At 44.1% G+C, this 27,456-nt stretch overlaps 1 protein-coding gene across 1 annotated transcript in view; it reads right to left on the bottom strand.

The window, feature by feature from the left end:
* Positions 1-27,456, bottom strand: part of LOC117513692 (sodium- and chloride-dependent transporter XTRP3A-like) — a 259,989-nt gene that overhangs the window by 221,471 nt on the left and 11,062 nt on the right. The window contains exon 3 of the mRNA XM_034173933.1: positions 20,597-20,732. Within this exon, the coding sequence (XP_034029824.1) occupies positions 20,597-20,720 (124 nt within the window). The 5' untranslated portion in view covers positions 20,721-20,732. The remainder of the gene's footprint in view (positions 1-20,596; positions 20,733-27,456) is intronic.

The raw sequence follows: 27,456 nt of genomic DNA, 5'->3' as shown, positions 1-27,456 counted from the left end.
AAAAAAAAACCCTCCCCATTGCGAGGCGGTGGCGCAGACACAAGGGCCTGTATATGACTGCTTGCAGTCCTAGTTTATTCTTATGTTCAAAATTATTACATCTAAATTGCTGAATGAGGAACTCTGTTTTTTTAATATAATATTGTCAAGTTCAAATTTTGCATTATTTAATTCAGACAAAGTTTGATCACTTGCGTCTGCAGCATATCTATTTGTTAAATGTTTATTTTTTTTCTTCAAGGTCATTTTCTAATTCATGTTCATAAGTATATGAAATAATTTCCTTCTAATTAATGTTTTTCCTGTTTCCCAAAGTAAAGAAGGAGAAACACTCAGAGTCATTTCTTTCTAAAAAGTCTGCCCACTCTCTCCTTATGATTTTATCAAATTCACAGTCCTTTAAAAGTGAGGTGTTAAAGCGCCATGAGTGAAACGGTTTAATAGTGGATTCTATTTGTATGGAAAGTGACAAAGGAACATGATCGCCGATAGTGATGGCACAAATTTTGCAATTCATTTTGGGAGTTATAGAATTACTAGTGAGGAACAAATTTATTCTAGAATCAGACTGACAAACAGAAGAGAAAAATGTGTATTCCTCTGTCAATGTATTTTTGATTACTATCCACTATCCACCAGCCAAAGTCATCCATATACTCCTTTATAGTTTTCCCAGAATGAGAAGGTCGTACAGTTGTTGGAGAATTGGAACGATATCAAGATGGGTTGAAAGTAACGTTATAGTCCCCTACAATGATGACTGCCGAATTGCCCATTAAATTAGAAATCTGTGAAAACAACGTATCAAAAAAGGTTGGTCATTGTTATTGGGAGCATATAAATTAACAATTGTAAATATTTCACTGGAAATAGTTGCCTGGGTTATTATATTGTATACCGACGTCCAGGATATGTCAAAGAATTATTAATGAATGAATGGAACTCTTCTATGAACTAATATACTTACTCCTCTCTATCTGCTGTTATAACAAGCTGAAAAAGATTGACTAAATAATGGGCCAGTCAGTATATTTTTTCCTATGTTTTAGATAGATGTGTTTCTTGTAGAAGACAAATATCTGCATTTAGTTTTATGTGATTCATGATTTTTTACTTTCTTTGCCTTTGAGCGAATGCCACGTACATTCCATGATACCAAATTTAGAAGATGCATGATCATTTATCATCACCACCTACAGATCAGATCATTTATCATTACTACAAACAGGCTTCAGATCATTTATCATCATTTATCATAACTACTAACAGGCTTCAGATCATTTATCATCACCACCTACAGGCTACATACATTTATCATCACGACCACCAGGCTACAGATCATTTATCATCACCACCATCAGCCATCAGATCATTTATCAGCACCAGGAAGAGGCTTCAGGTGATTCATCATGATTTATCATCACCACCAAAAGGCTTCATTCAAGGATTCAAAGGAGTTTATTGTCATATGCACATAGGAACATGTTCCCTGCACAATGAAATGTGTTTACTGCATTTAACCCATCCTAACTGCCAGTTAGGAGCAGAGGTCGCCTTTACGGCGCCCGGGGACCCAGCTCTAGATGTATGTCCCTGCCCTGAGTCATGAGCAGGGCTGAGCAAACCTTGACCAGCTTCATGACACACTTAACAAACAACAACACACATAAGCCGGTCCGGTACATAAACACACATAAAAGCACACACAAGGGAAGTATTGGTAAGAAAAAAACCTCCATTGCTGCTGTGTTGAACACACACAGCACCACTGAAGCAAAAAAAACAAAAAACCCATAAGCACAGAAAACAGTCACAGAAAAACAGTAAACAATCTCAGCAGACAACAGACGAGACTTGAATGTGTCCAGTGTTCAGACAGCCCGGAGGCCGCCCTTGGCGCCATCAACAGGCCTTATCTGTCCATCCTGGGGGGGGATCCCAGTCCTGAATCAGTCCATCAGAGTCCAAGGTCCCACAGTCAACATCACAGGACTGGGAGGGGGAAGACAAGAGAGGCGGGGTAAGACGAGGAGCAAGGGATCAGGAGTGTTCCTCGGGGGGGAGGATTTTATCTCAGCGGCCTTGAAGGGCAGCTGGTGTTTGGAAACCAAATAGATATCCAGATTAACAGACACCTGAAAGATTCCACTGTCTGAAACTTCAGAGTGGCTCCCAAATACATCTGAATAGAGGAGAAGAGATGTGGTCATTATTGACGATTAAAGCGGTTTTCCAGTGCAGCCATTCTCCCCGAGATGGATTCCAACGTGCGGTTAACACCCGCCGACTGAGCTGACACTGCCCTTCCAATCGAATCAATCATGTGGGGCAGCCTGGACGGGCCAATTAATGCCGCCTCCACCTTCTTAATTTTCCAGTAAACCAGTGCTATGGCCGCTCCACACAGCAGAAACCCGGTCACCACAGCTCCAAATAAGTAAACATCTTCAACGTCCTCCACAGACAATGTGTACAGGCACATGACTTGCCACCTCCGCCAGCTGTCCATCACGTAACCCGCCACATGTGTCCTGGCAGGACAGGTCGGGTCCTCCGCTCCCGAGTGTCTTGTAGAAAAAATAGTGTCAATTGCCTTCAGAGACTACTTGATTAGATCCATTTTGGCGTTTCCAGAGGAGCAGGGCTGGCAGCCTCACAGACAAACACGCTACAGTAGCAGGAAAGTTGGGGAGGGAGGAGGAGAGAAAAATGCAACCATCCCAACCGAGAGCAAGAAGAGCAAATCATATCATTTATCATCACCAACAAAAGGCAACAGATCACTTATCATCACCACCAACAGGCTTCAGATCATGTATCATCACCACCAACAGGGACTTCAGATCATTTATCATCACCAGGATGAGGCTTCTGATCATTTATCATCACCACCACCTACAGGCTACAGACCATTTATCATCACCACCACCATCGGGCTACAGATCATTTATCATCACTAAGAGGCTTCAGATCATTTATCATCATTTATCATCACCACCAACAGGCTTCAGATCATTTATTGTCATTTAACATTACCACCAACAGGTTTCAGATCATTTATCATCATTTATAATCACCACCGTCAGGCCGCATATATTTATCATCCCCACCAACAGACCTCAGATCATTTATCATTACCACCATCAGGCTTCAGATTATTGATCATCACCACCTACAGGCACTACAGATCATTTATCATCAACACCAACAGGCTTCAGATAATTTATCATCACCACCTTCAGGTTACAGATCATTTATCATCACCTCGTGCAGGCTATAGATCATTTATCATCATCACATGCAGGCTACACAACATTTTTCATCACCATCAACAGGTTAGAGATCACTGATCATCACCACCAAAAGGATTCAGATCATTTATCATCACCACAAACAGGTTTGAAGATCATATATCATTACCACCATCAGGGGCTTCAGATCAATTATCATCACCACCATGAGGCTACAGACCATTTATCATCACCACTATCAGGCATCAGATAATTTATCATCACCATCAACAGGCTGGAGATCATTTATCAAGAGGATTCAGATCATTTATCATCATTTATCATCACCTCAAACAGGCTTCAGATCACTTATCATCACCACCATCAGGCACTTCAGATCAATTATCATCACTACCACAAGGTTACAGATCATTTATCATCACTACCTACAGGCTACAGACCATTTATCATCACCACCATCAGGCCACCGATCATTTATCATCACCACCATCAAACATCAGATCATTTATCATCACCACCAACAGGCTTCAGATCATTTATCATCATTGATCATTACTACCAACAGGCTTCAGATCATTTATCATCCCCACCATCATGCTTCAGATCATTTATCATCACCACCTACAGGCACTACAGACCATTTACCATCACCACCTAGAGGATTCAGATAATTTATCATCATTTATCATCAGCACCAACAAGCTTCAGATTACTTATCATCACCACCATCAGGTACTTCAGATCAATTATCATCACCACCATGAGGCTAAAGATCATTTATCATCACCACCTACAGGCTACAGTCCATTTACCATCACCACCATCAGGCTTCAGATAATTTATCATCACCACCTTCAGGTTACAGACCATTTATCATCATCACATGCAGGCTACACAACATTTTTCATCACCACCAAGAGGATTCAGATCATTTATCATCACCACAAACAGGCTTGAAGATCATATATCATTACCACCATCAGGAGCTTCAGATCAATTATCATCACCACCATGAGGCTACAGATCATTTATCATCACCACCTACAGGCTACAGACCATTTATCATCACCACTATCAGGCATCAGATAATTTCTCATCACCATCAACAGGCTGGAGATCATTTATCATCACCACAAAGAGGTTTCAGGTTATTTATCATCATTTATCATTACCCTCAACAGGATACAGATCATATATCATCACCACCAACAGGCACTTCAGATCAATTATCATCACCACCATCAGGCATCAGATCATTTATCATCATTAAGGGGCTTCAGATCATTTATCGTCATTTATCCAACAGGTTTCAGATCATTTATCATCATTTATAATCACCACCATCGGGCCACATATCATTTATCATCCCCACCAATAGGCCTCAGATCATTTATCATGAATGCTTGGTCTTGTTGGATTTGTGAGACTCTTCTGAATCTACTGGTACCTTGTTTCCCATGTAACAATAAGAAATATACTCAAAACCTGGATTACTCTTTTTAGTCACATAGCACTACTATTATTCTGAACACTACTGTATGACAATAAAAATGACTGGTTGAAAAATAAAAATATTTACGTTTTTACATTTTAAGTCTGCATAATTATATTGTGTTAGTAGTCGTGTTTTCATGATAAATCATACACATACAGTAGTTCATGATATGAACACTCTTAAGGCTATGAAATTGGTCTATTAGTAAAAAAAGTAGAAAAGGGGGTGTTCACAATAATAGTAGTGTGGCATTCAGTCAGTGAGTTCGTCAATTTTGTGGAAGAAACAGGTGTGAATCAGGTGTCCCCTATTTAAGGATGAAGCCAGCACCTGTTGAACATGCTTTTGTCTTTGAAAGCCTGAGGAAAATGGGACATTCAAGACATTGTTCAGAAGAACAGCGTAGTTTGATTAAAAAGTTAATTGGAGAGAGGGAAACTTATACGCAGGTGCAAAAAATTATAGGCTGTTCATCTATCAACATGTCTATTAGACCCCATTCCTACCAGGCTGCTCAAGGAAGCCCTACCATTATTTAATGCTTCGATCTTAAATATGATCAATCTATCTTTATTAGTTGGCTATGTACCACAGGCTTTTAAGGTGGCAGTAATTAAACCATTACTTAAAAAGCCATCACTTGACCCAGCTATCTTAGCTAATTATAGGCCAATCTCCAACCTTCCTTTTCTCTCAAAAATTCTTGAAAGGTTAGTTGTAAAACAGCTAACTGATCATCTTCAGAGGAATGGTCAATTTGAAGAGTTTCAGTCAGGTTTTAGAATTCATCATAGTACAGAAACAGCATTAGTGAAGGTTACAAATGATCTTCTTATGGCCTCGGACAGTGGACTCATCTCTGTGCTTGTTCTGTTAGACCTCAGTGCTGCTTTTGATACTGTTGACCATAAAATTTTATTACAGAGATTAGAGCATGCCATAGGTATTAAAGGCACTGCGCTGCGGTGGTTTAAATCATATTTATCTAATAGATTACAATTTGTTCATGTAAATGGGGAATCTTCTTCACAGACTAAGGTTAATTATGGAGTTCCACAAGGTTCTGTGCTAGGACCAATTTTATTCACTTTATACATGCTTCCCTTAGGCAGTATTATTAGACGGCATTGCTTAAATTTTCATTGTTACGCAGATGATACCCAGCTTTATCTATCCATGAAGCCAGAGGACACACACCAATTAGCTAAACTGCAGGATTGTCTTACAGACATAAAGACATGGATGACCTCTTATCTCCTGCTTTTAAACTCACATAAAACTGAAGTTATTGTACTTGGCTCCACAAATCTTAGAAACATGGTGTCTAACCAGATCCTTACTCTGGATGGCATTACCCTGACCTCTAGTAATACTGTGAGAAATCTTGGAGTCATTTTTGATCAGGATATGTCATTCAAAGCGCATATTAAACAAATATGTAGGACTGCTTTTTTGCATTTATGCAATATCTCTAAAATTAGAAAGGTCTTGTCTCAGAGTGATGCTGAAAAACTAATTCATGCATTTATTTCCTCTAGGCTGGACTATTGTAATTCATTATTATCAGGTTGTCCTAAAAGTTCCCTGAAAAGCCTTCAGTTAATTCAAAATGCTGCAGCTAGAGTACTAACGGGGACTAGAAGGAGAGAGCATATTTCACCCATATTGGCCTCTCTTCATTGGCTTCCTGTTAATTCTAGAATAGAATTTAAAATTCTTCTTCTTACTTATAAGGTTTTGAATAATCAGGTCCCATCTTATCTTAGGGACCTCATAGTACCATATCACCCCAATAGAGCGCTTCGCTCTCAGACTGCAGGCTTACTTGTAGTTCCTAGGGTTTGTAAGAGTAGAATGGGAGGCAGAGCCTTCAGCTTTCAGGCTCCTCTCCTGTGGAACCAGCTCCCAATTCGGATCAGGGAGACAGACACCCTCTCTACTTTTAATATTAGGCTTAAAACTTTCCTTTTTGCTAAAGCTTATAGTTAGGGCTGGATCAGGTGACCCTGAACCATCCCTTAGTTATGCTGCTATAGAATTAGACTGCTGGGGGGTTCCCATGATGCACTGAGTGTTTCTTTCTCTTTTTGCTCTGTATGCACCACTCTGCATTTAATCATTAGTGATTGATCTCTGCTCCCCTCCACAGCATGTCTTTTTCCTGGTTCTCTCCCTCAGCCCCAACCAGTCCCAGCAGAAGACTGCCCCTCCCTGAGCCTGGTTCTGCTGGAGGTTTCTTCCTGTTAAAAGGGAGTTTTTCCTTCCCACTGTCGCCAAGTGCTTGCTCACAGGGGGTCGTTTTGACCGTTGGGGCTTTTACGTAATTATTGTATGGCCTTGCCTTACAATATAAAGCGCCTTGGGGCAACTGTTTGTTGTGATTTGGCGCTATATAAAAAAATTGATTGATTGATTGATTGATCTATAATGATCTCCAATGCTTTAAAATGGACAAAAAAAAAAAAAAAAAAAAAACAGATGCGTGGAAGAAAATGGAAAACAACCATCAAAAGGGATAGAACAATAACCAGAATGGCAAAGGCTCACCCACTGATCAGCTCCAGGATGATCAAAGACAGTCTGGAGTTACCTGTAAGTGCTGTGACAGTTAGAAGACGCCTGTGTGAAGCTAATTTATTTGCAAGAACCCCCGCAAAGTCCCTCTGTTAAATAAAAGACATGTGCAGTAATTTGCCAAAGAACACATCAACTGGCCTAAAGAGAAATGGAGGAATATTTTGTGGACTGATGAGAGTAAAATTGTTGTTTTTGGGTCAAAGGGCCACAGACAGTTTGTGTGACGACCTGCAAACTCTGAATTCAAGCCACAGTTCACAGTGAAGACAGTGAAACATGGTGGTGCAAGCATCATGATATGGGCATGTTTCTCCTACTATGATGTTGAGCCTATATATCGCATACCAGGTATCATGGATCAGTTTGGATATGTCAAAATACTTGAAGAGGTCATGTTGCCTTATGCTGAAGAGGACATGCTCTTGAAATGGGTGTTTCAACAAGACAATGACCCCAAGCACACTAGTAAACAAGCAAAATCTTGGTTCCAAACCAACAAAATTAATGTTTTGGAGTAGCCTGCCCAATCCCCGTACCTAAATCCCATTGAGAACTTGTGGGGTGATATCAAAAAAGCTATTTCTGAAGCAAAACCAAGAAATGTGAATGAATTGTGGAATGTTGTTAAAGAATCTTGGAGTGGAATAACAGCTGAAAGGTGCCACAAGTTGGTTGACTCCATGCCTCGCAGATGTGAAGAAATCATGAAAAACTGTGGTTATACAACTAAATACTAGTTTAGTGATTCACAGGATTGCTAAAAAAGCAGTTTGAACATAATAGTTTTGAGTTTGTAGCGTCAACAGCAGATGCTACTATTATTGTGAACACCCCCTTTTCTACTTTTTTTTTACTAATATCCCAATTTCATAGCCTTAAGAATGTGCATATCATGAATGCTTGGTCTTGTTGGATTTGTGAGAATCTACTGGTACCTTGTTTCCCATGTATTGATACAATATGTACATGTAATTACTTACTTTCTTGGCTAAAGGCTCAATTTAACAATTAATAGCAAAGAGAAAGAGTCTAATTGTTTTGGTGTATCAATGAGGGCTCGTACTATTTGCTTTGCATATTTTATAAACTGTGACTGTTGTTTCAAACTAGGCAGGTTATGTGTTTTATGTCTGGCATAGCTCTTATTTCAGAACCCTTTTCAGGGTTTAGTAATGGTTAATGTCACAGGAGCCAATCAGTGTGATGTATGTGTGTAGGATATATAACCATTTGATTACCTTCAATGATTAATCTAACCAGCAAATAGAAGCTGTGGGGTTATTTTAGTAGTGTCTGACAGGTCCAATGCAGAATTGTGTAGGGTATCCTATGTCTTAAAAATTTCTGGCAAAGGTAAAATCTAAATATTGTATGATACACATATTCATTTGGTGCAGCTTCTTTGTGGTACTTCTAAAGTTTAATCTAGCAAAATTTTACAATTGCCAGAAGAAGGGTTCATTTTGGGGGGTGTCTGGCAGGGCCAATGCAGCAGAAATTTTGTCTAGCGTTGCTCATTATACATTAAGTGCATAATGAAGATTCATACAAACTTGGTTTCATGTGGTACCTTGAATGTTTAACCAAGCCCAAATTTTGGGACCCATTTAGGACTGTCGGGCACCCCCCTTGCAGAGGACAAAATGTCTGGCAAAGGTAAATTTAAATATTGTATAACACACATATTCATTTGGTGCATCTTTTTTGTGGTACTTTTAAAGTTTAATCTAGCCAAATTTTACCATTGCCAGAAAAAGGGTTCATTTTTGGGGGTGTCTGGCAGCGCCAATGCAGCAGAAATTTTGTCTGGCATTACTCATTATACATTTAGTACATAATGAAGATTCATACAAACTTGGTTTCATGTGGTACCTTGAATGTTTAACCGTGCCCAAATTTTGGGACCCTTTTAGGGGTGTCTGGCACCCCCCTTGCAGAGGACGAAATGTCTGGCAAGGGCTGTTTCAGTGACTGTGTAATATGCCGGTTCAGACTACATTGGTATTTTGTGGTACCTCCTTCATTTGATCCAGCACATTTTTTAACCCCCTATTTGGGGTCCCAGGGGTCAGACACAGCAGGGGGCCCCGGCAGACATTCATTTCTGCATGTCATATAACACAAAGTACAAGATCCTGACCTCAGATATTGGTACTTCGTTCGTTTGACCAAAATGCTCTGGGCTGCCGGTCTATTCCTGTGAGATCAGATTTTAAGGTTCTGCTACTTACCTATAAAACTGTTTATGGACTGGCACCTCCCTACTTAGCTGACCTAATTAAACCCTACATACTGGCTGTGCATTCTCATGGTGCAGGACTACTTTGTGTCCCTCGGGTGAATAAAAGTCTGCGGGTCACAGAACTTTCTCTTATCGTACCCCTGTTCTGTGGAATGATCTCCCTGCATCAATAAAACAGTCAGATTCTGTAGAGACTTTCAAGTCCAGACTTAAGATGCACTTATTTTCCCTTTCGTATGGCTAGCATACTGGCATAGTATGTTACTTTGCTTTTTACCCTTTTAAATTAATTTTATTCGTAATGAGAGTGGGCCGCGGCCTCAACTTTATCTAAAGTCTGGGTGTTTTAGTGAAGCTTAGGGCTACTGGCAGGTGATCACCTTCGTATTTCTTCTGTTTTTCTTGTTGCTAAATGCTGATAAGTTATACTGTATTTGTTGTCTTTCCAATGCCTGATTTTTTTCTCTCTGTTTGAGGTGTGGCTCCATCCAGAAATGGGAGTGGGGTCTTCTGCAAGCTTCCCATCCTGTGCACCAGCATTGACTCCCAGAATTTCCTAAAATTTCCTGTATATTCGTATTGTAAATTGTGTTGGTAGCATGGCCCAAGCAGAGGGTCACCTCTTTGAGTCTGGTCTGCTTGAGGTTTCTTCCTCCTTGTTGTGATTTGGCACAATATAAATGAAAATAAATTGAAAATAAAATGAAATTGAAGTAGATAGATAGATAGATAGATAGATAGATAGATAGATAGATAGATAGATAGATAGATAGATAGATAGATAGATAGATAGATAGATAGATAGATAGATAGATAGATAGATAGATAGATAGATAGATAGATAGATAGATAGATAGATAGATAGATAGATAGATAGATAGATAGATAGATAGATAGATAGATAGATAGATAGAAGGTAGCATACTTTTAAACATGACAGTCACAAAATTTAATCTATGTTTATGTAACTGTAATGTTACAGGAAAAATAATGTGTTTGAATTTCAAACTGTAACAGAGAGGTACAAAGAACATGTTTTACGTTTTACTGATGGCTCAAAGGATCCAGAAACAGGTGCTACTGGACCAGCTTTTGTCATCCAAGGATGAAATATAGAGTCATGCAAGAGAACATCAGATATCCTGATTGTATTCACAGTGAAGCCCAGTGGACAGCACAGATAGATCATCATGAAGTGTGTGCAGTCACTCTGTCACCTATCAAGAGTATTGGGACTGGTTCATCCAGGAGTCAGCAAGACCTCATGTTGGACATTGTTTTGGCGATTAGGGATGTGGCAAGGAAAGGGGTTGAGATAACTCTGATGTGGGTTCCAGAGCATATAGGTATCCCAACAAATAAGAAGGTGGATAGGTTGGCCAAAAGAGATGTGACAAAAGAAAGCATAGACATCTGTATCAATTTGTCCAAAGCAGAGGGCAAGTGTGAATTGTCAGGAGGAAATTAACTTATAATGGCAAAAATGCTGGGAGCAGGAGACTAAGGGTAAGCATTTATTTTCAACAGCTAGTAGAGTGACAGATTCAGTAAATACTAGAAGAAAAGGGTGGAAAAGAAAGGATGAAGTCACTATTGATAGACTGAGAATTGGTCATACTTTATTGAACAGTACTCTTTTCTTCCTAGAAAAGCATCAGGATGAACTATGTTTGGAGTGTCCACAGCCAGAGACAGTACAGTGTTGTCCTCTTGTATTGTAATAAATACTCCAGAGAAAGGAGCGCTTCTCTCAGAATTTAGAAGAATAAGCCTGAAATAAGTTTCTGTAGGGTGTATTTTAAACAGGTTAAGAGGGAGAGGGAAGTGTTGGCTTTTTAAATACTTGAAAGACACTGGAGTCATTAAGAGGATTTAGTCCTGCTACTATAACGGACTGATGCAGAAGGTGACAGCAATGCAACAATAAGGATGCTGGCTGCTGTTAAATGCAATAGAAGAAGAAGAAGAATTTCAAACCGGAGGCACTCATTCTCGTCAGCCGATTCTGTTCTCTCATTGGACATTTCATTGTCAAGTGACGAGCCTGACTAGAAGTTCACGTCTCGTCACATCAGAAGCTGTTTTTGTCATGGAGGACGTGCTGACCACATGTGCTGCACAGGGAGAAAAGTGACATCCCTCAAGCTTTAAATAACTGTCACAGTCATATTAGATTCTGTCCATTGTTGAAGGTGCAGAAACAGGAGTGACTGTAGTTAAAATTAGCCATGTTTGCATGTTAAGTTATTACGCCAAACAATTTGGGGCAGTCTTTCCGTAACATAGAAGGCAGGTAGAAAACAAACAAATGGATTCTTCAGTTGTGAAGTAATTGAAAAATGATTACCTGTGTTTGTGGTAAAACAACAGAGACATTAGCGGGTTTTGTGCTTCATTGCCGGATACATAGAAATGAACTGTGTTGCTTTTTTAAGTGTGTTGGTGCCAATTTCAGGTGGTCATTTTATACTTATACAGCATTTAAAGGTCATTTTTCTCATGTGCACAATGTGCCTGAGCTCCTGTTAGAGTTAGTGCCCTTGTCACAAATTTGAAATGCGCCGTGGAGCTGTATGGGTGCCAAATTCACACGATGAAAGAACGTCTCTGTCACCGAAAGGAGCACATAGCAGAGGGGAGACCTGTGGCATGTCCAGGTACTGGGTCTACTGTCAGTGGGGATGAAGAGGCTCCTCAGTCCTCAGATATCCGGTTGTTAAGTGTGATGTAACGCATCATGTGATTTCCAACTTCCGAGTACAAACAAAAAAGGCGCGCTGTCATTACCACTGAGAACTGCACTGAGACGCTCTGATCAGGCTGCACTTAAACCGTTGCACACGGGTAACAGCAGTAACATCGCAACATAAAACTCTTTGTATTTTGTGCCTACAACTCTCCTGGATATATTAACTGGGTTTTTAGATGTTGTTATTGCGTTTGTTTTATGTAAAAATGCCATTTGTTTTCTCCGTTATTTTCAGTGGGAGTTGCTGTGAGCCGCGATCGCTTCCTGTTCATGTCGTTTGGGGGGAAAGTGAAGTTTACACTTTAACGTCCTGTTTATTGTAAAAAATAATTTTTTATTAACAAACAGACATGTATGTTTTACCTGTGCATAATAAAATATATAAAGTAAAAGAAAAAAGTCTTATTAAGTGTTCATACCTTAGAAACAGACAAATGCGGTTAATGAAGGTGGAGGCGGAGAAGGGAGGGATGGAGGTTTGCGCACACTGTAAACACAAACTAAACTTAAACTGTAGATCCTTAAAAGGATCATACAGATGTAACTTTAATTGTAAACTTGCAGGTCTTTGGACATGGAAACAGATTTATCACGTGATGCGTTACGTCAGACCTTAACAACTGGATAACAACAGAGAGCAGTGAACTGCCACAGAATTTCAGTGAGACCTATCTATGAAATTTAAGTTTATTCTAACCTAAAAATGCAAGGACAGCTTCTTCTTCCACACTCCAAAAAAAAAAAAAAAAAAAACTTGCTCAGTTAACATAACAAAATTATGTAAAGTATTCCCGCCCAAGTAAAATGCATGAACTTAGCCAGAAACAATTTTGCTGAATGACCTAAGTGTAAATTTGTTGAGTCAACATGATAAATTTATATTACTGTTACCTAATTACCATGGTTCAGGCCAACTAGATTTGCAAAGGTACACTAAAAAAAGAGAATGTTTGAACCAACGTAAAAAAGTGTTACAATTTGTAAAAACCTGAATGAATTAAGTTGTTTGAACTTAAGTTTGTAAGTTAGAGTTGATTTAACTTTCAAACTTAAGTTCAAACAACTTAATTCATTCAGGTTTTTACAAATTGTAACACTTTTTTAAGTTGGTTCAAACATTCTCTTTTTTCAGTGTAAATGTAAACCTAAATGTAAAAAGTAGGTCCCTTCAGCTGCTCCCTTGTTTGCACTTGGGGTCACCACAGCAAATCTGAGGTGGATCTGCATGTTGAATTGGTACAGGTTTTATGCCAGATGCCCTTCATGACACAACTCCACATAACTTGGAGAAATGTGGCAGGTGTGAGGCTTGAACCAGGAACCTTCCGTACTGAAACTGAATTCACTAACTTAACTCTTCCACTTTTAGTGGAAGAAAACAGGTTCATGTCTGTCCAAACACTGTATGCATTCTCCAGCTGGGACATCCAGAACCAGAGATCTCCACAGCAGCTCCTGTCGGTGGACACGCCCCGTGTCAGTTCAGCACACACACCAATGTGTCACTATGTCTGTTTTGCAAAGCCACACTCATGGGGGCACTTAGACAAATTTCACATCCAGCTCGAAAGTGATTGTCTGCTGACTGTTGTCGTGTTAATAGTGCGAATGGCCACACATGTTCTCAGTGCCATGCGAGCGGTGTTAGATGTTCGTGTGTGTCAGCTGGAATTTGGCCGACACCTGCCACGAGAGGGATCGAATGGGCTCTCAGAGGGCACACTCTGTCTTTCAGCCACTGGTGTGTGCAAATAGTTGTAGCAACAAGTGCACGAGGCATTGGAGGCAGCTATGATTTTACACGTATTGCATATGATTCCTGCTTCATGCACACTTCACATGCATTTTGACCACATTCACACAAATTATGTGTGAAGGGGCCCTCAACTGTGTATCTTTGGATGTGGGAGGAAGTGGGTGCTCCCTGAGGGAGCCCAAGCAAAGACGGGGAGAACATGCAAACTCCACACAGAAAGACCACAGGTGGTACTCGATCCCATGACCTTTCTGCTGTGAGGCAACAGTGCTAACCACTAACCCACCATCTCAGCAACATAATGAATAGACTTAACTTCATCACTAATTCTACACTTTTTTTTCAAATGTTTAATGAATTCCCCCCTCTAGCTCCCCTCTAGCTGCCACCTTATCGTGGTGGGGGAGTTTGCGTACCCGGATGATCCTATGAGCTATGTTGCCGGGGGGCTTTGTGCTCCCTGTAGGGTCTCCCAAGGCAAACAGGTCCTAGGTGACGGGTCAGACTAAGGGCAGCTCAGAACCTCCATGACCAGTGAAAGATCAAGGACCAAGACGTCGCCCGGTATGGCGGAGCCGGGGTGCCACCCTGGAGCCAGGCCTGGGGTTGGGGCTCGCGCGCGAGCGCCTGGTGGTCGGGCCTTAGCCCATGGGGCCCAGCCGGGCTCAGCCCGAAGGAGCAACGTGGGCCTGCCCTCCTGTGGATTCACCACCTGCAGAGGGGGCCATGGGGGTCGGGTGCAGAGAGGATTGGGTGGTGGTCGAGGGCGGGTGGCCCGGCGGCCCAGTCCATGCTCACAGCCCCTGGCTGTTGGGACGTGGAATGTCACCTCGCTGGGGGGCAAGGAGCCTGAGCTTGTGCAGGAGGTTGAGAGATACCGACTAGAGATAGTCGGGCTCACCTCCACGCACAGCATGGGCTCTGGTACCCAACTCCTGGAGAGGGGCTGGACACTTCATTTTTCTGGCGTTGCCCACGGGCAGAGGCGGAGAGCTGGGGTTGCATCGCTTATTGCTCCCCAGCTCAGTCGCCATGTGTTGGAGTTCACTCCGGTGAACGAGAGGGTCGCGTCCCTACGCCTTCGGGTCGGGGACAGGTCTCTCACCGTTGTCAGTCTCAGCGGCAGTGCAGAGTACCCGACCTTCCTGGAGTCCCTGGGAGGGGTACTAGATAGCACTCTGACTGGGGACTCCATTGTTCTCCTGGGGGATTTCAACGCCCACATGGACGGCGACAGTGAGACCTGGAGGGGGGTGTTCGGGAAGCACGTCCTCCCCGATCTGAACCCGAGTGGTGTTCAGTTGTTGGACTTCTGTGCTAGTCATAGTTTGTCCATCACGAACACCATGTTCGAGCACAAGGGTGTCCATAAGTGCACGTGGCACCAGGACACCCTGAGCCGGAGGTCGATGATCGACTTTGTAGTCGTATCATCTGACCTTCGGCCACGTGTCTCGGACACTCGGGTAAAGAGAGGGGCAGAGCTGTCGACCGATCACCACCTGGTGGTGAGTTGGATCCGCTGGGAGGGAGGAAGCCGGTCAGACCTGGCAGGCCCAAATGTATCGTGAGGGTCTGCTGGGAATGACTGGCAGAACCCTCTGTCAGGGAGGTCTTCAACTCCCACCTTTGGGAGAGCTTCTCCCAGATCCCAGGGGAGGTTGGAGACATGGAGTCCGAGTGGACCACGTTCTCCACCTCCATTGTTGATGCGGCCGCTCGTAGCAGTGGTCGCAAGGTCTCTGGTGCCTGTCGCGGCGGCAATCCCCGAACCCGGTGGTGGACACCGGAAGTAAGGGATGCCGTCAAGCTGAAGAAGGAGTCCTACTTATCTTTGTTGGTAGGTGGGACCCCAGAGGCAGCTGACAGGTACCGGCAGGCCAAGCATGCCGCAGCCCGTGCGGTCGCAGAGGCAAAAACTCGGATCTGGGAGGAGTTCGGGGAGGTTATGGAGGAGGACTATCGGTTGGCCTCGAAGAGATTCTGGCAAACCATCCAACGCCTCAGGAGGTGGAAGCAGCTCTCCACCGGCACTGTTTACGGTGCGGGTGGGGAGCTGTTGACCCTGACTGGGGATGTTGTTGGGCGGTGGAAGGAGTACTTCAAGGATCTCCTCAATCCCATCGTCACATCTTCCGAAGAGGAAGCAGAGACTGGGGACCCAGAGGCGGACTCATCCATTACCCAGGCAGAAGTCACCGAGGTGGTTAGCAAGCTCCTCGGTGGCAAGGCTCCTGGGGTGGCTGAAATCCGTCCTGAGTACCTTAAGTCTCTGGATGTTGTGGGACTGTCTTGGCTGACATGCCTCTGCAACATCGCGTGGCGATTGGGGACAGTGCCTCTGGATTGGCAGACCAGGGTGGTGGTCCCTCTGTTTAAGAAGGGGGACCGGAGGGTGTGTTCCAACTATAGGGGGATCACACTCCTCAGCCTCCCCTGTAAGGTCTATTCCAGAGTACTGGAGAGGAGAATTCGACCGATGGTCGAACCTCAGATTCAGGAGGAGCAGTGTGGTTTTCATCCTGGTCGCAGCACACTGGACCAGCTCTACACACTCCATCAGGTTGCTCGAGGGTTCATGGGAGTTCACCCAACCAGTCCACATGTGTTTTGTGGATCTGGAGAAGGCATTCGACCGTGTCCCTCGGGACACCTTGTGGGGAGTGCTCCGGGAGTACGGGGTCCGGGGTCCTTTGCTAAGGAGCTTGGTTCGCATTGCCGGTAGTAAGTCAAACCTGTTTCCAGTGCACGTTGTCCTCCGCCAGGGCTGCCCTTTGTCACCGGTTCTGTTCATTATTTTTATGGACAGAATTTCTAGGCGCAGCCAAGGTGTAGAGGGGGTCTGGTTTGGGAACCACAGAATCTCGTCTCTGCTGTTTGTGGACGATGTGGTTCTGTTGGCTTCGTCAAATCAGGACCTTCAGCGTGCACTGGGGCGGTTTGCAGCCGAGTGTGGGGCGTCCGGGATGAAAATCAGCACCTCCAAATCCGAGGCCATGGTTCTCAACCGGAAAAAGGTGCTTTGCCCTCTTCAGATGGGTGGAGTGTCCTTGCCTCAAGTGGAGGAGTTTAAGTATCTTGGGGTCTTGTTCACGAGTGAGGGACGGATGGAGCGTGAGATCGATAGACGGATCGGTGCAGCGTCTGCAGTGATACGGTCGCTGTATCGGACCTTCGTGGTGAAGAGAGAGCTGAGTAGGGGGGCAAAGCTCTTGATTTACCGATCGATCTACGTTCCGATCCTCACCTATGGTCATGAGATTTGGCTCATGGCTGAAAGAACGAGATTGCGAGTACAAGCGGCCGAGATGAGTTTCCTCCGCAGGGTGGCTGGGCGCTCCCTTAGAGATAGGGTGAGGAACTCTGTCACTCGGGAGGAGTTCGGAGTCGAGCCGCTGCTCCTCCACATCGAAAGGAGTCAGTTGAGGTGGCTCGGGCATCTTTTCTGGATGCCCCCTGGTCGCCTCGCTGGAGAGGTGTTCCGGGCACGTCCCATTGGGAGGAGGCCCCAGGGAAGACCCAGGACATGCTGGAAGGATTACATGTCTCGGCTGGCTTGGGAACGCCTTGGGGTTCCCCCGGAGGAGCTGGGGGAGGTGTGTGTGGATCGGGAGGTCTGGGCGGCTTTGCTTGAGCTGCTGCCCCCGCGACCCGACTCCGGATAAAGCGGAAGAAAATAGATGGATGAATGGATGTTTAATGAATTTTCGATGTTGCAAAACGACATTTGGTGCAGATTGTCCTTTTTAAAATGAGGACTTGATAGAAAATTCTAACCGATAAGCGTTCTGTCATCAATTAAACTACTTTGTTATCAATGCAATTGTTTGTTTTTCTTTTATTTCTCCAGGTGTTTTTTTCCCATCAACCCAGAGAGGCGCACAAAGGTGTAGAAAAACCACACATTCCATCTGAACATCCATCCAAGAGTCCTAACGTTGATCCAGGAAGTCTCTGATCATGAATGGCGGGGTGTCTGAATATGGACTGAATATGGACACTAAGGCTGCATTTGACAAAATGCCCTATTCTGTATTTTGTCCCCAGTTCTTGGGGGAGAGACAAGTAAAAGTTAAACACGTTGAAAAAAATGACAAAAATGTTTGTTGGTATGCAGCTGTTACTGAGTTTTACTGCTTTTACATTTTGTCATACCTGGTTCTTAATTTAAAAAGATATTTGAAGCTACAGTTGTTCTAAATCAGGGATGGGCAACTCCAGTTCTGGAGGACCAATGTCCTGTAAGTTTTAAATGTCTCCCTACAACAAAACATCTGGTTTAAACTAATGTGTTGTTATCAGGTTCTACAGAAGCCTGATAACATTTGATCCAGATTTGTTGGAGCAGGGAGATGTCTAAAACTTACAGGGCAGTGGTCCTCCAGAACTGGAGTTGCCCATCCCTGTTCCAAAATGGCTTTATAAGAAAATACAGGTTTAAACACAAGGGTGTTCAAAATTCCTTCAAAGTTTGCACCATACATATTGTAAATATGCATGTCAGAAAAAGACAAATTTAACCCTAACCCTAACTGCGGTTAAAAAATAAAATTCTGAAAGCCAGTTATTGTAATTATTTATTCTTTTAGTACATTAACCCAACGTATATTTGCAGCCAGTTTTTAATTTATCACTACGAGTATTTATTGTGTAAAGTGAATTACATTTTCACATTTCTGGTATGAGTGAAACACCTCGAAGTACTTAAAAATATGTGTTCCATCTCACTGCGATAAGGACATAGTTTCTTTTGTTCACTAACCAATATCTGGAACGGCTAATGCAGTTCACCTAAATATGGAAAATAAATAGATCATTAAAGGATTTAATGTCTTTAAATTGTAATAAAAGGTTCAAAAGACAGTTTATTAAAAATAATTTAAGTATAATTTACAGAAAAATTGAATTTAAATGACAGTCTGATAATGAGGTCTTTACAAAGAAATAGTGGTGTTTATTTGACAATTAGTTGTCAAATTGAATGGGATGCATTGTAAAATAGAACAAAAAAAAAAAAATAATAAAGCCTGCACACTTACTCCTTTGTTACTTCCTTTAATGTGACAACGTTTCGATCCCACTGGATCGTCCCCTGGTTGTCACATTAAAGGAAGTAACAAAGGAGTAAGTGTGCAGGCTTTATTATTATTTTTTTGTTCTATGTTCACTGCAGTAGCCTTGCACCTGGTGATGTGCATATATCTACCCTGATTGATGCATTGTAAAATAAGCAACAATTATGCATAAACATTACAGAAAACAAATGGTTTCATAACAGCATGGCCATGCTAACTGGAAACCAGGAAAGGACTATTAAAATTACAGAGGGTTTTGTTTGTTGGTAAATTACAACAGGTTTAAACTGTAAAATTGACATGTTGTTGTTGTTGTGCATTCGGCTGCTCCCTTTTTTTTCGGGGTCGCCACAACAGATAGAGCCAGATCCGCACTGGTATTTGGCACAAGTTTTACGCCGGATGCCCTTCCTGATGCAACTCCAGTTTTACCTGGAGAAACACACACACAGCCGCTGGTGTTCCAAAGAGATCTCCCATCCAAGTACTAACCAGATGCCGCACTGCTTAGCTTCTGAGATCTGACGGGATCAGACTTACACAGAGCAGACCGGCTGCAAACTGTAAATTTTTTACAATTTCTTACATATTTTATGTAGAACCATTTACATATTCACTGCAATTTTTACAGAATTCCCCTGGCAACCACAGCTGCCAGAATTTTTCCATAAAAACAAGGGATTTATTTATTTTATTTATTCATTTTTACAGTGTAGTCTCATGCAAATAAATGCATGAATGTGCTTTTCAGAGTTTCCAGAGGCAGGAAGCCCCTGGCTTCAGAGGGCAAAGGCAGTCTGGGCTCTGTTCCACTTCTGACTGTGGAACATAAGATCAATACCCATAGACGCTGGTGTGCCCAAGGAGCTTTGTTGATGAGAGGATTAACACAGAATAAAGCCTGGAACCTTCTGAAAGAACCTGTTTTGCCCTGGTTTAACTGTACAGGCTGAGTGTAAAGTTTTTTCAGCGTCGGAGGGCTGTGAGGCTGATCGAGCTGCTCAATGACATGAAAATAAAACGGCAATAAATAAGTCCTGACTGGGCTCCTGCCAGGCATTCAGCCACGGGACAGAACCAGACCGTCAAACGGTATAAAAAACTTCAGCTGCAAAATAATAAATAAAAATAAATAAAATAAGAATTTTAAAAATCAGCCGAATTTACTTGTTCCAGAACACCTTGATGTTGATAAAAGAAGATCAGACACTGAGACACCAAACTGACAACAACAACAACAACAACGTTCTGTCCTCGAAAGAGTTTTCAGTAAATAACTTGTTGTTGTTGTATCCATATGAAGAAGAGGAACCAAACATTCATCACTTTCATTCCTGCTTTGTGGATTAAAACCAGCTTCAGTGTGTCCCCGCGTGGAAAAGGCGCAACTCAGTTTGACAAAAGTGTCAAAAGCCTGTTTCAGGTTAAATGCGTGGAATGACGTCACTGACCTCCGCCGTGCAGCTGGCACAGGTACGGGAACCTCCACACGTTCCCGAGACCCACCGCGTACGAAACACAGGCCAGAACAAACTGCACCGGGCTGTCCCAGCCGGCTCTGCCGTCCGCCTCCATGTCCACGTCCAACTCCAAATCCTGCGCGAGTCCTGATCCGCAGCACCGAGGGGCAGGGGGCGGGGCCTCAGAAAACAACGGTCACCGGCCTGTGACGTCATCAGCACGTCCACATTTTCGGTGCGGCTTCCGAGGGTTTTGCTGCAGTGCCTTAAAGTGGGCGGGGACTGAGCTGGGAACATCTCAAGGTGAAGTTTGACAACACGCGTGCAAGTGGAACTCATCTGTGGGAAGTCACGTGACCGACTCCCACTTTTTAATGTTGCTTGGCCGTTCTTTCTGTTACGGTTAGTCACGTGTCCTGGCTGTTCTCAGCCTTTATGAATCACTTCATGTCACATTTGAACTAAAGACAGAAGAAGCTGGTCTGCGTGTGGACAGCGCACAGGAATGCTGCAGGATCAAAGGTGACACACTTAACGACTCAGTTATTCATTTTCAAACAACACAACACGGTTCTTGAGTTCCACAGACGTGCACTTCATGGCACATCACACTTTACACAATGAAAGTCATAGAAGTAAAGCATGTCTACTGCAGTTGTTTTTAAAGGTAGAAAGTGGATGCAGCCAGTCCTGAGAGAGCATCTGGGTGAGGGGAGCTCAGATTCCAGGTTAGGAAAATCCTTCCAGTGTGTCCTGGGTTTTCATCGGGCCTCCAGGTGGATGTGGCTGGAAGACCTCACACAGGTTATACAGCTTTTCCAAGTTTAAAAAACCAAAGGTAAACTGGTTGGTCATATTCTTAAGACACCTTGTGAGGGTAAAAAGCTGTTCCTGTTATGTGTCGGACGCAGCCCGGAGAACCGACCAGCGTTTGAAGGACCCAGTATAAAATAAGCAGAGCACGGTACAAAGGATAACTGAGTTTAATAAACATAACAGTGATGTGATAAATATACAAACAAATAAGTGCGCGGTCTGGCGAGGTGGTAAACGGTGCGCTCCCAGCAGCGCTAACGGTCCGGAGCCAGAACCAGTTCGGACCCAAGGACCCCGCCGACACCCCCCAGGTGGCCGCGACAAACCGAGTCTGTGAATGAAGAAATCATCTTGTGAGTCCACACTCAACACACAGAGAGAACACTCAAAGGTGTACAAACAGCAAACACTTCCTGGCTTAATTACTAATCAGCTTCCCACCCTGCAGGCATGGAACATCCTGTTCACAAACTCACTGCAGTGGAAGCTAATTAAAAGGACTAACATAACAGCTCAATATAACAAGGTGTGAGGGACACCACATTTACTGACTGTATAAATGTTAGTCACAAAATCTAACGTACCTCAGGAAGTGTGCTGACGAGCGTGAGACCTCACCCCCTCCTCTTTCACAGACCATGCATCAAACCTGGACGTTCTCTGCATCCACTGATGATGAGATGGCTCTTGAGACGACGATCTCACCCGTCTGGTCACAAGGTCGAGTCTCTGGCAAATACACTCTGTGTACTCCAGTCTTAAATGCCACCATGTTCCAATCCATGTAGATGCACCACAGCTGTGAGTCCTGACGAGCCGCAGGTGATCAGCCTCAGGTGATCAGGGTGAGGTCCTGATAAACTCAGCTACACAGCCACTCAGTCCCAAATGCAAGCCACCTGGGAGGAAAACCAAAAGACAGAAACAAAAGACACACAAAAGCCAGCCAGGCACACCAGCCACAACAGTTCCACAACCACAGCAAAAAGCAAACCAAAAAATATTATTTTGCAATGTAAAGGTATATGAGTTTTTCTGTGTGTGTGTGTGTGTGTGTGTGTGTGTGTGTGTGTGTGTGTGTGTGTGTGTGTGTGTGTGTGTGTGTGTGTGTGTGTGTGTGAGTGAGATAGAGAGCGCATGCGCGTTTGTGTGAGTGTGAGAGACAGAGAGAGCATATGTGTGTGTTTGTGTGTGTGAGAGACAGAGAGCGTGTGTGTGTAAGAGATAAGACTTTCCCACGCTGGGAAAATTCATTCCAGCAGAGGTTCAGAGACATATACGACGTCTGTGAGAAAAGTATCCGACCTTATTATTTTTTTTAAAAAAACATATGGATTTGAATCACGTGTGATTACATGAGCCAAGCTTGAACCCTTGTGGGCATGCGAGAGTTTTTTCACACCTGTCGGTGACGTCATTCACCTGTGAGCACGCCTTGTGGAAGGAGTGGTCCAGCCCCCTCGTCGGAATTCCTTTGTCTGAGAAGTTGCTGAGAGACTGGCGCTGTGCTTCATCAAAATTTTTTCCAAAACTGTGAGGCACATCCGAGTGGACATCATTCGAGAAATTCAGGTGGTTTTCGGTGAAAATTTTAACGGCTGATGAGAGATTTTGGATTGTTTCTATCGCTGTAAGGACTTCCCATGGAGCGGGACGTCGCGCAGCACTCCGAGGCGACGTCGTCATCCTGTTTCAAGCTGAAAACCTCCAAATTTAAGCCTCTGTAGACCCAGAACGTCGTGAGAGAACAGAGAACTTTCAGAAGAGGTCGGAATCAGCAGTTTATCCGGACATTCCACTGTTAAAGGAGATTTTTTTAATGAAAGACATGCGGACGGATTGGTGCGTCGGCTCGCAGCCAGCGCGGCACACCCGCCACAGGTAAAACACCTCCGTTGGAAGCCTTAAGGACAAGTTGGAACATGCCCTGCTGTTAAACAATTTCTCAGATACTCACTCAACTGAAAGCCACCAAAAGCCGCCTGGGTATTACAAATGGTTATCAACACGGAGGTGTTTTTCCTGTGGCGGGCGTGCCGCGCCGGCTGCGAGCCGACGAGCCAATCCGTCCGCACGTCTTTCATTAAAAAAACTCCTTTAACAGTGGAATGTCCGGATAAACTGCTGATTCCGACCTCTTCTGAAAGTTCTCTGTTCTCTCACGACGTCCTGGGTCAACAGAGGCTTAAATTTGGAGGTTTTCAGCTTGAAACAGGATGACGACGTCGCCTCGGAGCACTGCGCGACGTCCCGCTCCGTGGGAAGTCCTTACAGCGATAGAAACAATCCAAAATCTCTCATCAGCCGATAAAATTTACACCGAAAACCAGCTGAATTTCTCGAATGGTCTCCACTCGGATGTGCCTCACAGTTCTTGAAAAATTTTTGATCAAGCACAGCGCCAGTCTCTCAGCAACTTCTCAGACATTGAAAATCCGATGAGGGGGCTGGACCACTCCTTCCACAAGGCGTGCTCACAGGCGAATGACGTCACCGACAGGCGTGAAAAAACTCACGCATGCGCACAAGGGTTCAAGCTTGGCTGATGTAATCACACGTGATTCAAATCCATATAGTTTTTTAAAAAAATAAAACTGTCGGTTTCTTTTCTAATAGACCTCGTATTTCTCAAAACTAGGGCCAATGAAATATTCAAATCAAGTGGTCTGTAATTATAACTTTGGTGGGTGTGTGAGCTCTTGAAGTTCAGTTCTCACCGAAAAATGCAAATAATGATGATATGTAGATATGGGCTTTGTTAGCCATCGAAATGATCAATACATTGTTTCTAACTATTAGGGAGCATGTTATATATTATATATTAACCCTTAAAAAAATTTTTACACTAATTTTTAATTAACTAATTAATTAACTAATTTTTATACTAATTTTCCATGGTTGTGCGATGGAGTCTCCAGTATCCCCCATTGTGGCCAATCTGTACATGGAGCGAGTGGAGAAGACAGCCTTGACATCTTTCACGGGCATCCCTCCCAGTCACTGGTTCATATATGTCGATGACACATGGGTTAAAATCAAGCAACAGGAGGTTGAGGACTTTACAGAACAACTCGGTGGACTCCAATATCAAGTTTACACGTGAGGATGCCAGAAACAACCATTTAGCCTTCTTGGACTGCATAGGTGTAGGAGGTGGGGGGGGGAGCAACCGCCCCCCCTGGACTCGGCAAAATGCTCAAATTCGGGCAGATGGGCTGGGAAATTCAGGCATGGGCCATGTTAAGGAAAATATGTTTATGTCTAAAAAATATTCCAAAGGCCAAGAAAAAAAAAATGATGATGAAATTTTACTCGAAAGTGTGATTGTGATGACCATCATCAGTGTAGAAGTAGAATAGATGTCTTCAACTCTATAGAGTCTAGTGCCAGGGTCTAAGGTTGTAAATGCCAGCATGAAGCCGACTCCTTCCAGTCCAAAGCCCAAGCAGTGCTGCCTCCTGGTGGAGAGTAAGAGAACTAAAGGCCACCTGTGGACCAACCAATTTACACTGAGCCGTGTCCCGGCAAGGAGGCGTGGTTGCTATTTTAATTCCGGGCAAATCAGGAGGCAGCACGCATAGAAGTTCAATTAGTCTCATCAAGAAACAGGTGGAATATGCCGGAAAGCTGCGCATGTTGGCAAAGCCACAAACAGAGGAACAAAGGAGACAATATTTCCTTCCATAATTAAGTGGTTTTGGTTATTCTTGTCATTTTGTCCGTGACATTTGGTTGATAAACAGGTGTATGTTTCCTGCCCGTGCCTGTGTCGTTCGAGGACACGGACCATTAACTCTTCACTTACACACACCACTCACACACAGAGATGTGCACACACACACACACACACACACACCACTGACTTCATGAATGAAACGGACGGATTGGCGCGTCGGCTCGCAGCCGGTGCAGTGCGCCCGCCACAGGAAAAACACCTCCGTGTTGACAACCATTTGTAAAATCCAGGCGGCTTTTGGTGGCTTTCAGTTTAGTGAGTATCTGAGAAATTGTTTAACAGCAGGGCATGTTCCAACTTGTCCTTAAGGCTTCCAACGGAGGTGTTTTTCCTGTGGCGGGCGTGCCGCACCGGCTGCGAGCCAACGAGCCAATCCGTCCGCACGTCTTTCATTAAAAAAATCTCCTTTAACAGTGGAATGTCTGGATAAACTGCTGATTCCGACCTCTTCTGAAAGTTCTCTGTTCTCTCACGACGTCCTGGGTCAACAGAGGCTTAAATTTGGAGGTTTCAGCTTGAAACAGGATGACAACGTCACCTCAGAGCGCTGCGCGATGTCCCGCTCCGATAGAAACAGTCCAAAATCTCTCATCAGCCATAAAAATTTTCACCTAAAACCAGCTTAATTTGTCGAATGGTGTCCACTCGGATGTGCCTCACAGTTTTGGAAAAAATTTTGATGAAGCACAGCGCCAGTCTCTCAGCAACTTCTCAGACAAAGGAATTTCGACGAGGGGGCTGGACCACTCCTCCCACAAGGCGTGCTCACAGGCGAATGACGTCACCGACAGGTGTGAAAAAACTCTCGCATGCCACGAGGGTTCAAGCTTGGCTGATGTAATCACACGTGATTCAAATCCATATGGTTTTTTAAAAAAATAATAAGGTCGGATACTTTTCTAATAGACCTCGTATGAATGTACTGTAATGGTTTTAGGAACCGCTTTGCGTTGAACACAGCAGCAGCTCAGCCTAGCAGCATAGCTTAACAGCCCAGATCCATGTAACTTTCAACACTAATATTTGGGAATGTGTGAGCATCAGAGTAAGAAGCCCTACGATTGGATTTTGGAAAACCATGTGACAGTGAACCAGTTCGGATTGGACACTTACATTGCACACGTCATCACACAGCTTCTATGAGGAGTACAAAGATGTCCAATGGCTGGCTCAAAAGTCCACGGAGTTAACTTTTCAGCAAAAAAAAAAGTATGTTTCTATCTCATATCATTAAAAAGTTATTTAGAATTTAGTAAAACTTGGTCGTAACTGTCGGCCCCAGAGGGTTAAGTGTATTCCAATGGGAGGGTGAGGCATGAAAATATTCGTCAGATGGCGCCACCACTGCAGATGGGAGGGAGGAGGGTGAAAAGATGGGAGGGTGAGAGGTGAGGGTAAGGTTGAGGAGATGGGAGGGTGAGGAAAGGGGAAGGTGAGAGGTGAAGGAGGGTGAGATGAAGGAGGAGGGTGAGAGGTGAAGGAGGCTGACTGTAGGGAGGAAGGTTAGATGAGAAGGTAAGAGGTGAAGGAGGGTGAGGAGATGGGAATGAGAAAAGTGAGGGAGGAGATGGGAGGGTGAGAGGTGAGGGAGGAGGGTGAAGAGATGGGAGGGTGAGAGGTGAGGGAGGAGGGTGAGGAGATGGGAGTGTGAGAGGTGAGGGGGGAGGGTGAGGAGATGGGAGTGTGAGAGGTGAGGGAGGAGGGTCGGGGATGAAGGAGGGTGAGGAGATGGGAATGTGAAAGGTGAGGGAGGAGGGTGAGGAGATGGGAGGGGTGAGAGGTGAGGGAGGAGGAGTGAGGAGATGGGGAGGGTGAGAGGTGAGGGAGGAGGGTCGGGGTATGAAGGAGGGGTGATGGAGTGGGAGGGTGAGAGGCTGAGGGAGGAGGGTCGTGGGATGAAGGACGGGTGAGGAGATGGAAGGTGAGAGTGTGAGGGAGGAGGAGGGTGAGAGGGGGGGGATGGGAGGGTGAGAGGTGAGGGAGGAGGGTCGGGGATGAAGGAGGGTGAGGAGATGGGAGGGGAGAGGTGAGGGAGGGGAGGTTTGAGGAGATGGAGGGGGGTGAGAGGTGAGGGAGGAGGGTGAGGAGATGGGAGGGTGAGAGGTGAGGGAGGAGGGTCGGGGATGAAGGAGGGTGAGGAGATGGGAAGGTGAGAGGTGAGGGATGGGGAGGTGAAAGAGGGTTAAGTGAGGAAGGAGGGTGAGATAACAGGGTGAGAGGTGAAGGAGGGTGAGGTGAGGGAGGAGTGCTAGGAGATGGGAAGGTGAGAGGTGAAGGAGGGTGAGATGAAGGAGGAGGG

This window comes from Thalassophryne amazonica, chromosome 7 (assembly GCF_902500255.1).
Source record: "Thalassophryne amazonica chromosome 7, fThaAma1.1, whole genome shotgun sequence".
NCBI classification, from domain to species: domain Eukaryota; kingdom Metazoa; phylum Chordata; class Actinopteri; order Batrachoidiformes; family Batrachoididae; genus Thalassophryne; species Thalassophryne amazonica.
Note: the sequence above shows the minus strand (reverse complement) of the source record. Positions and strands in the feature narration are given on the sequence as shown.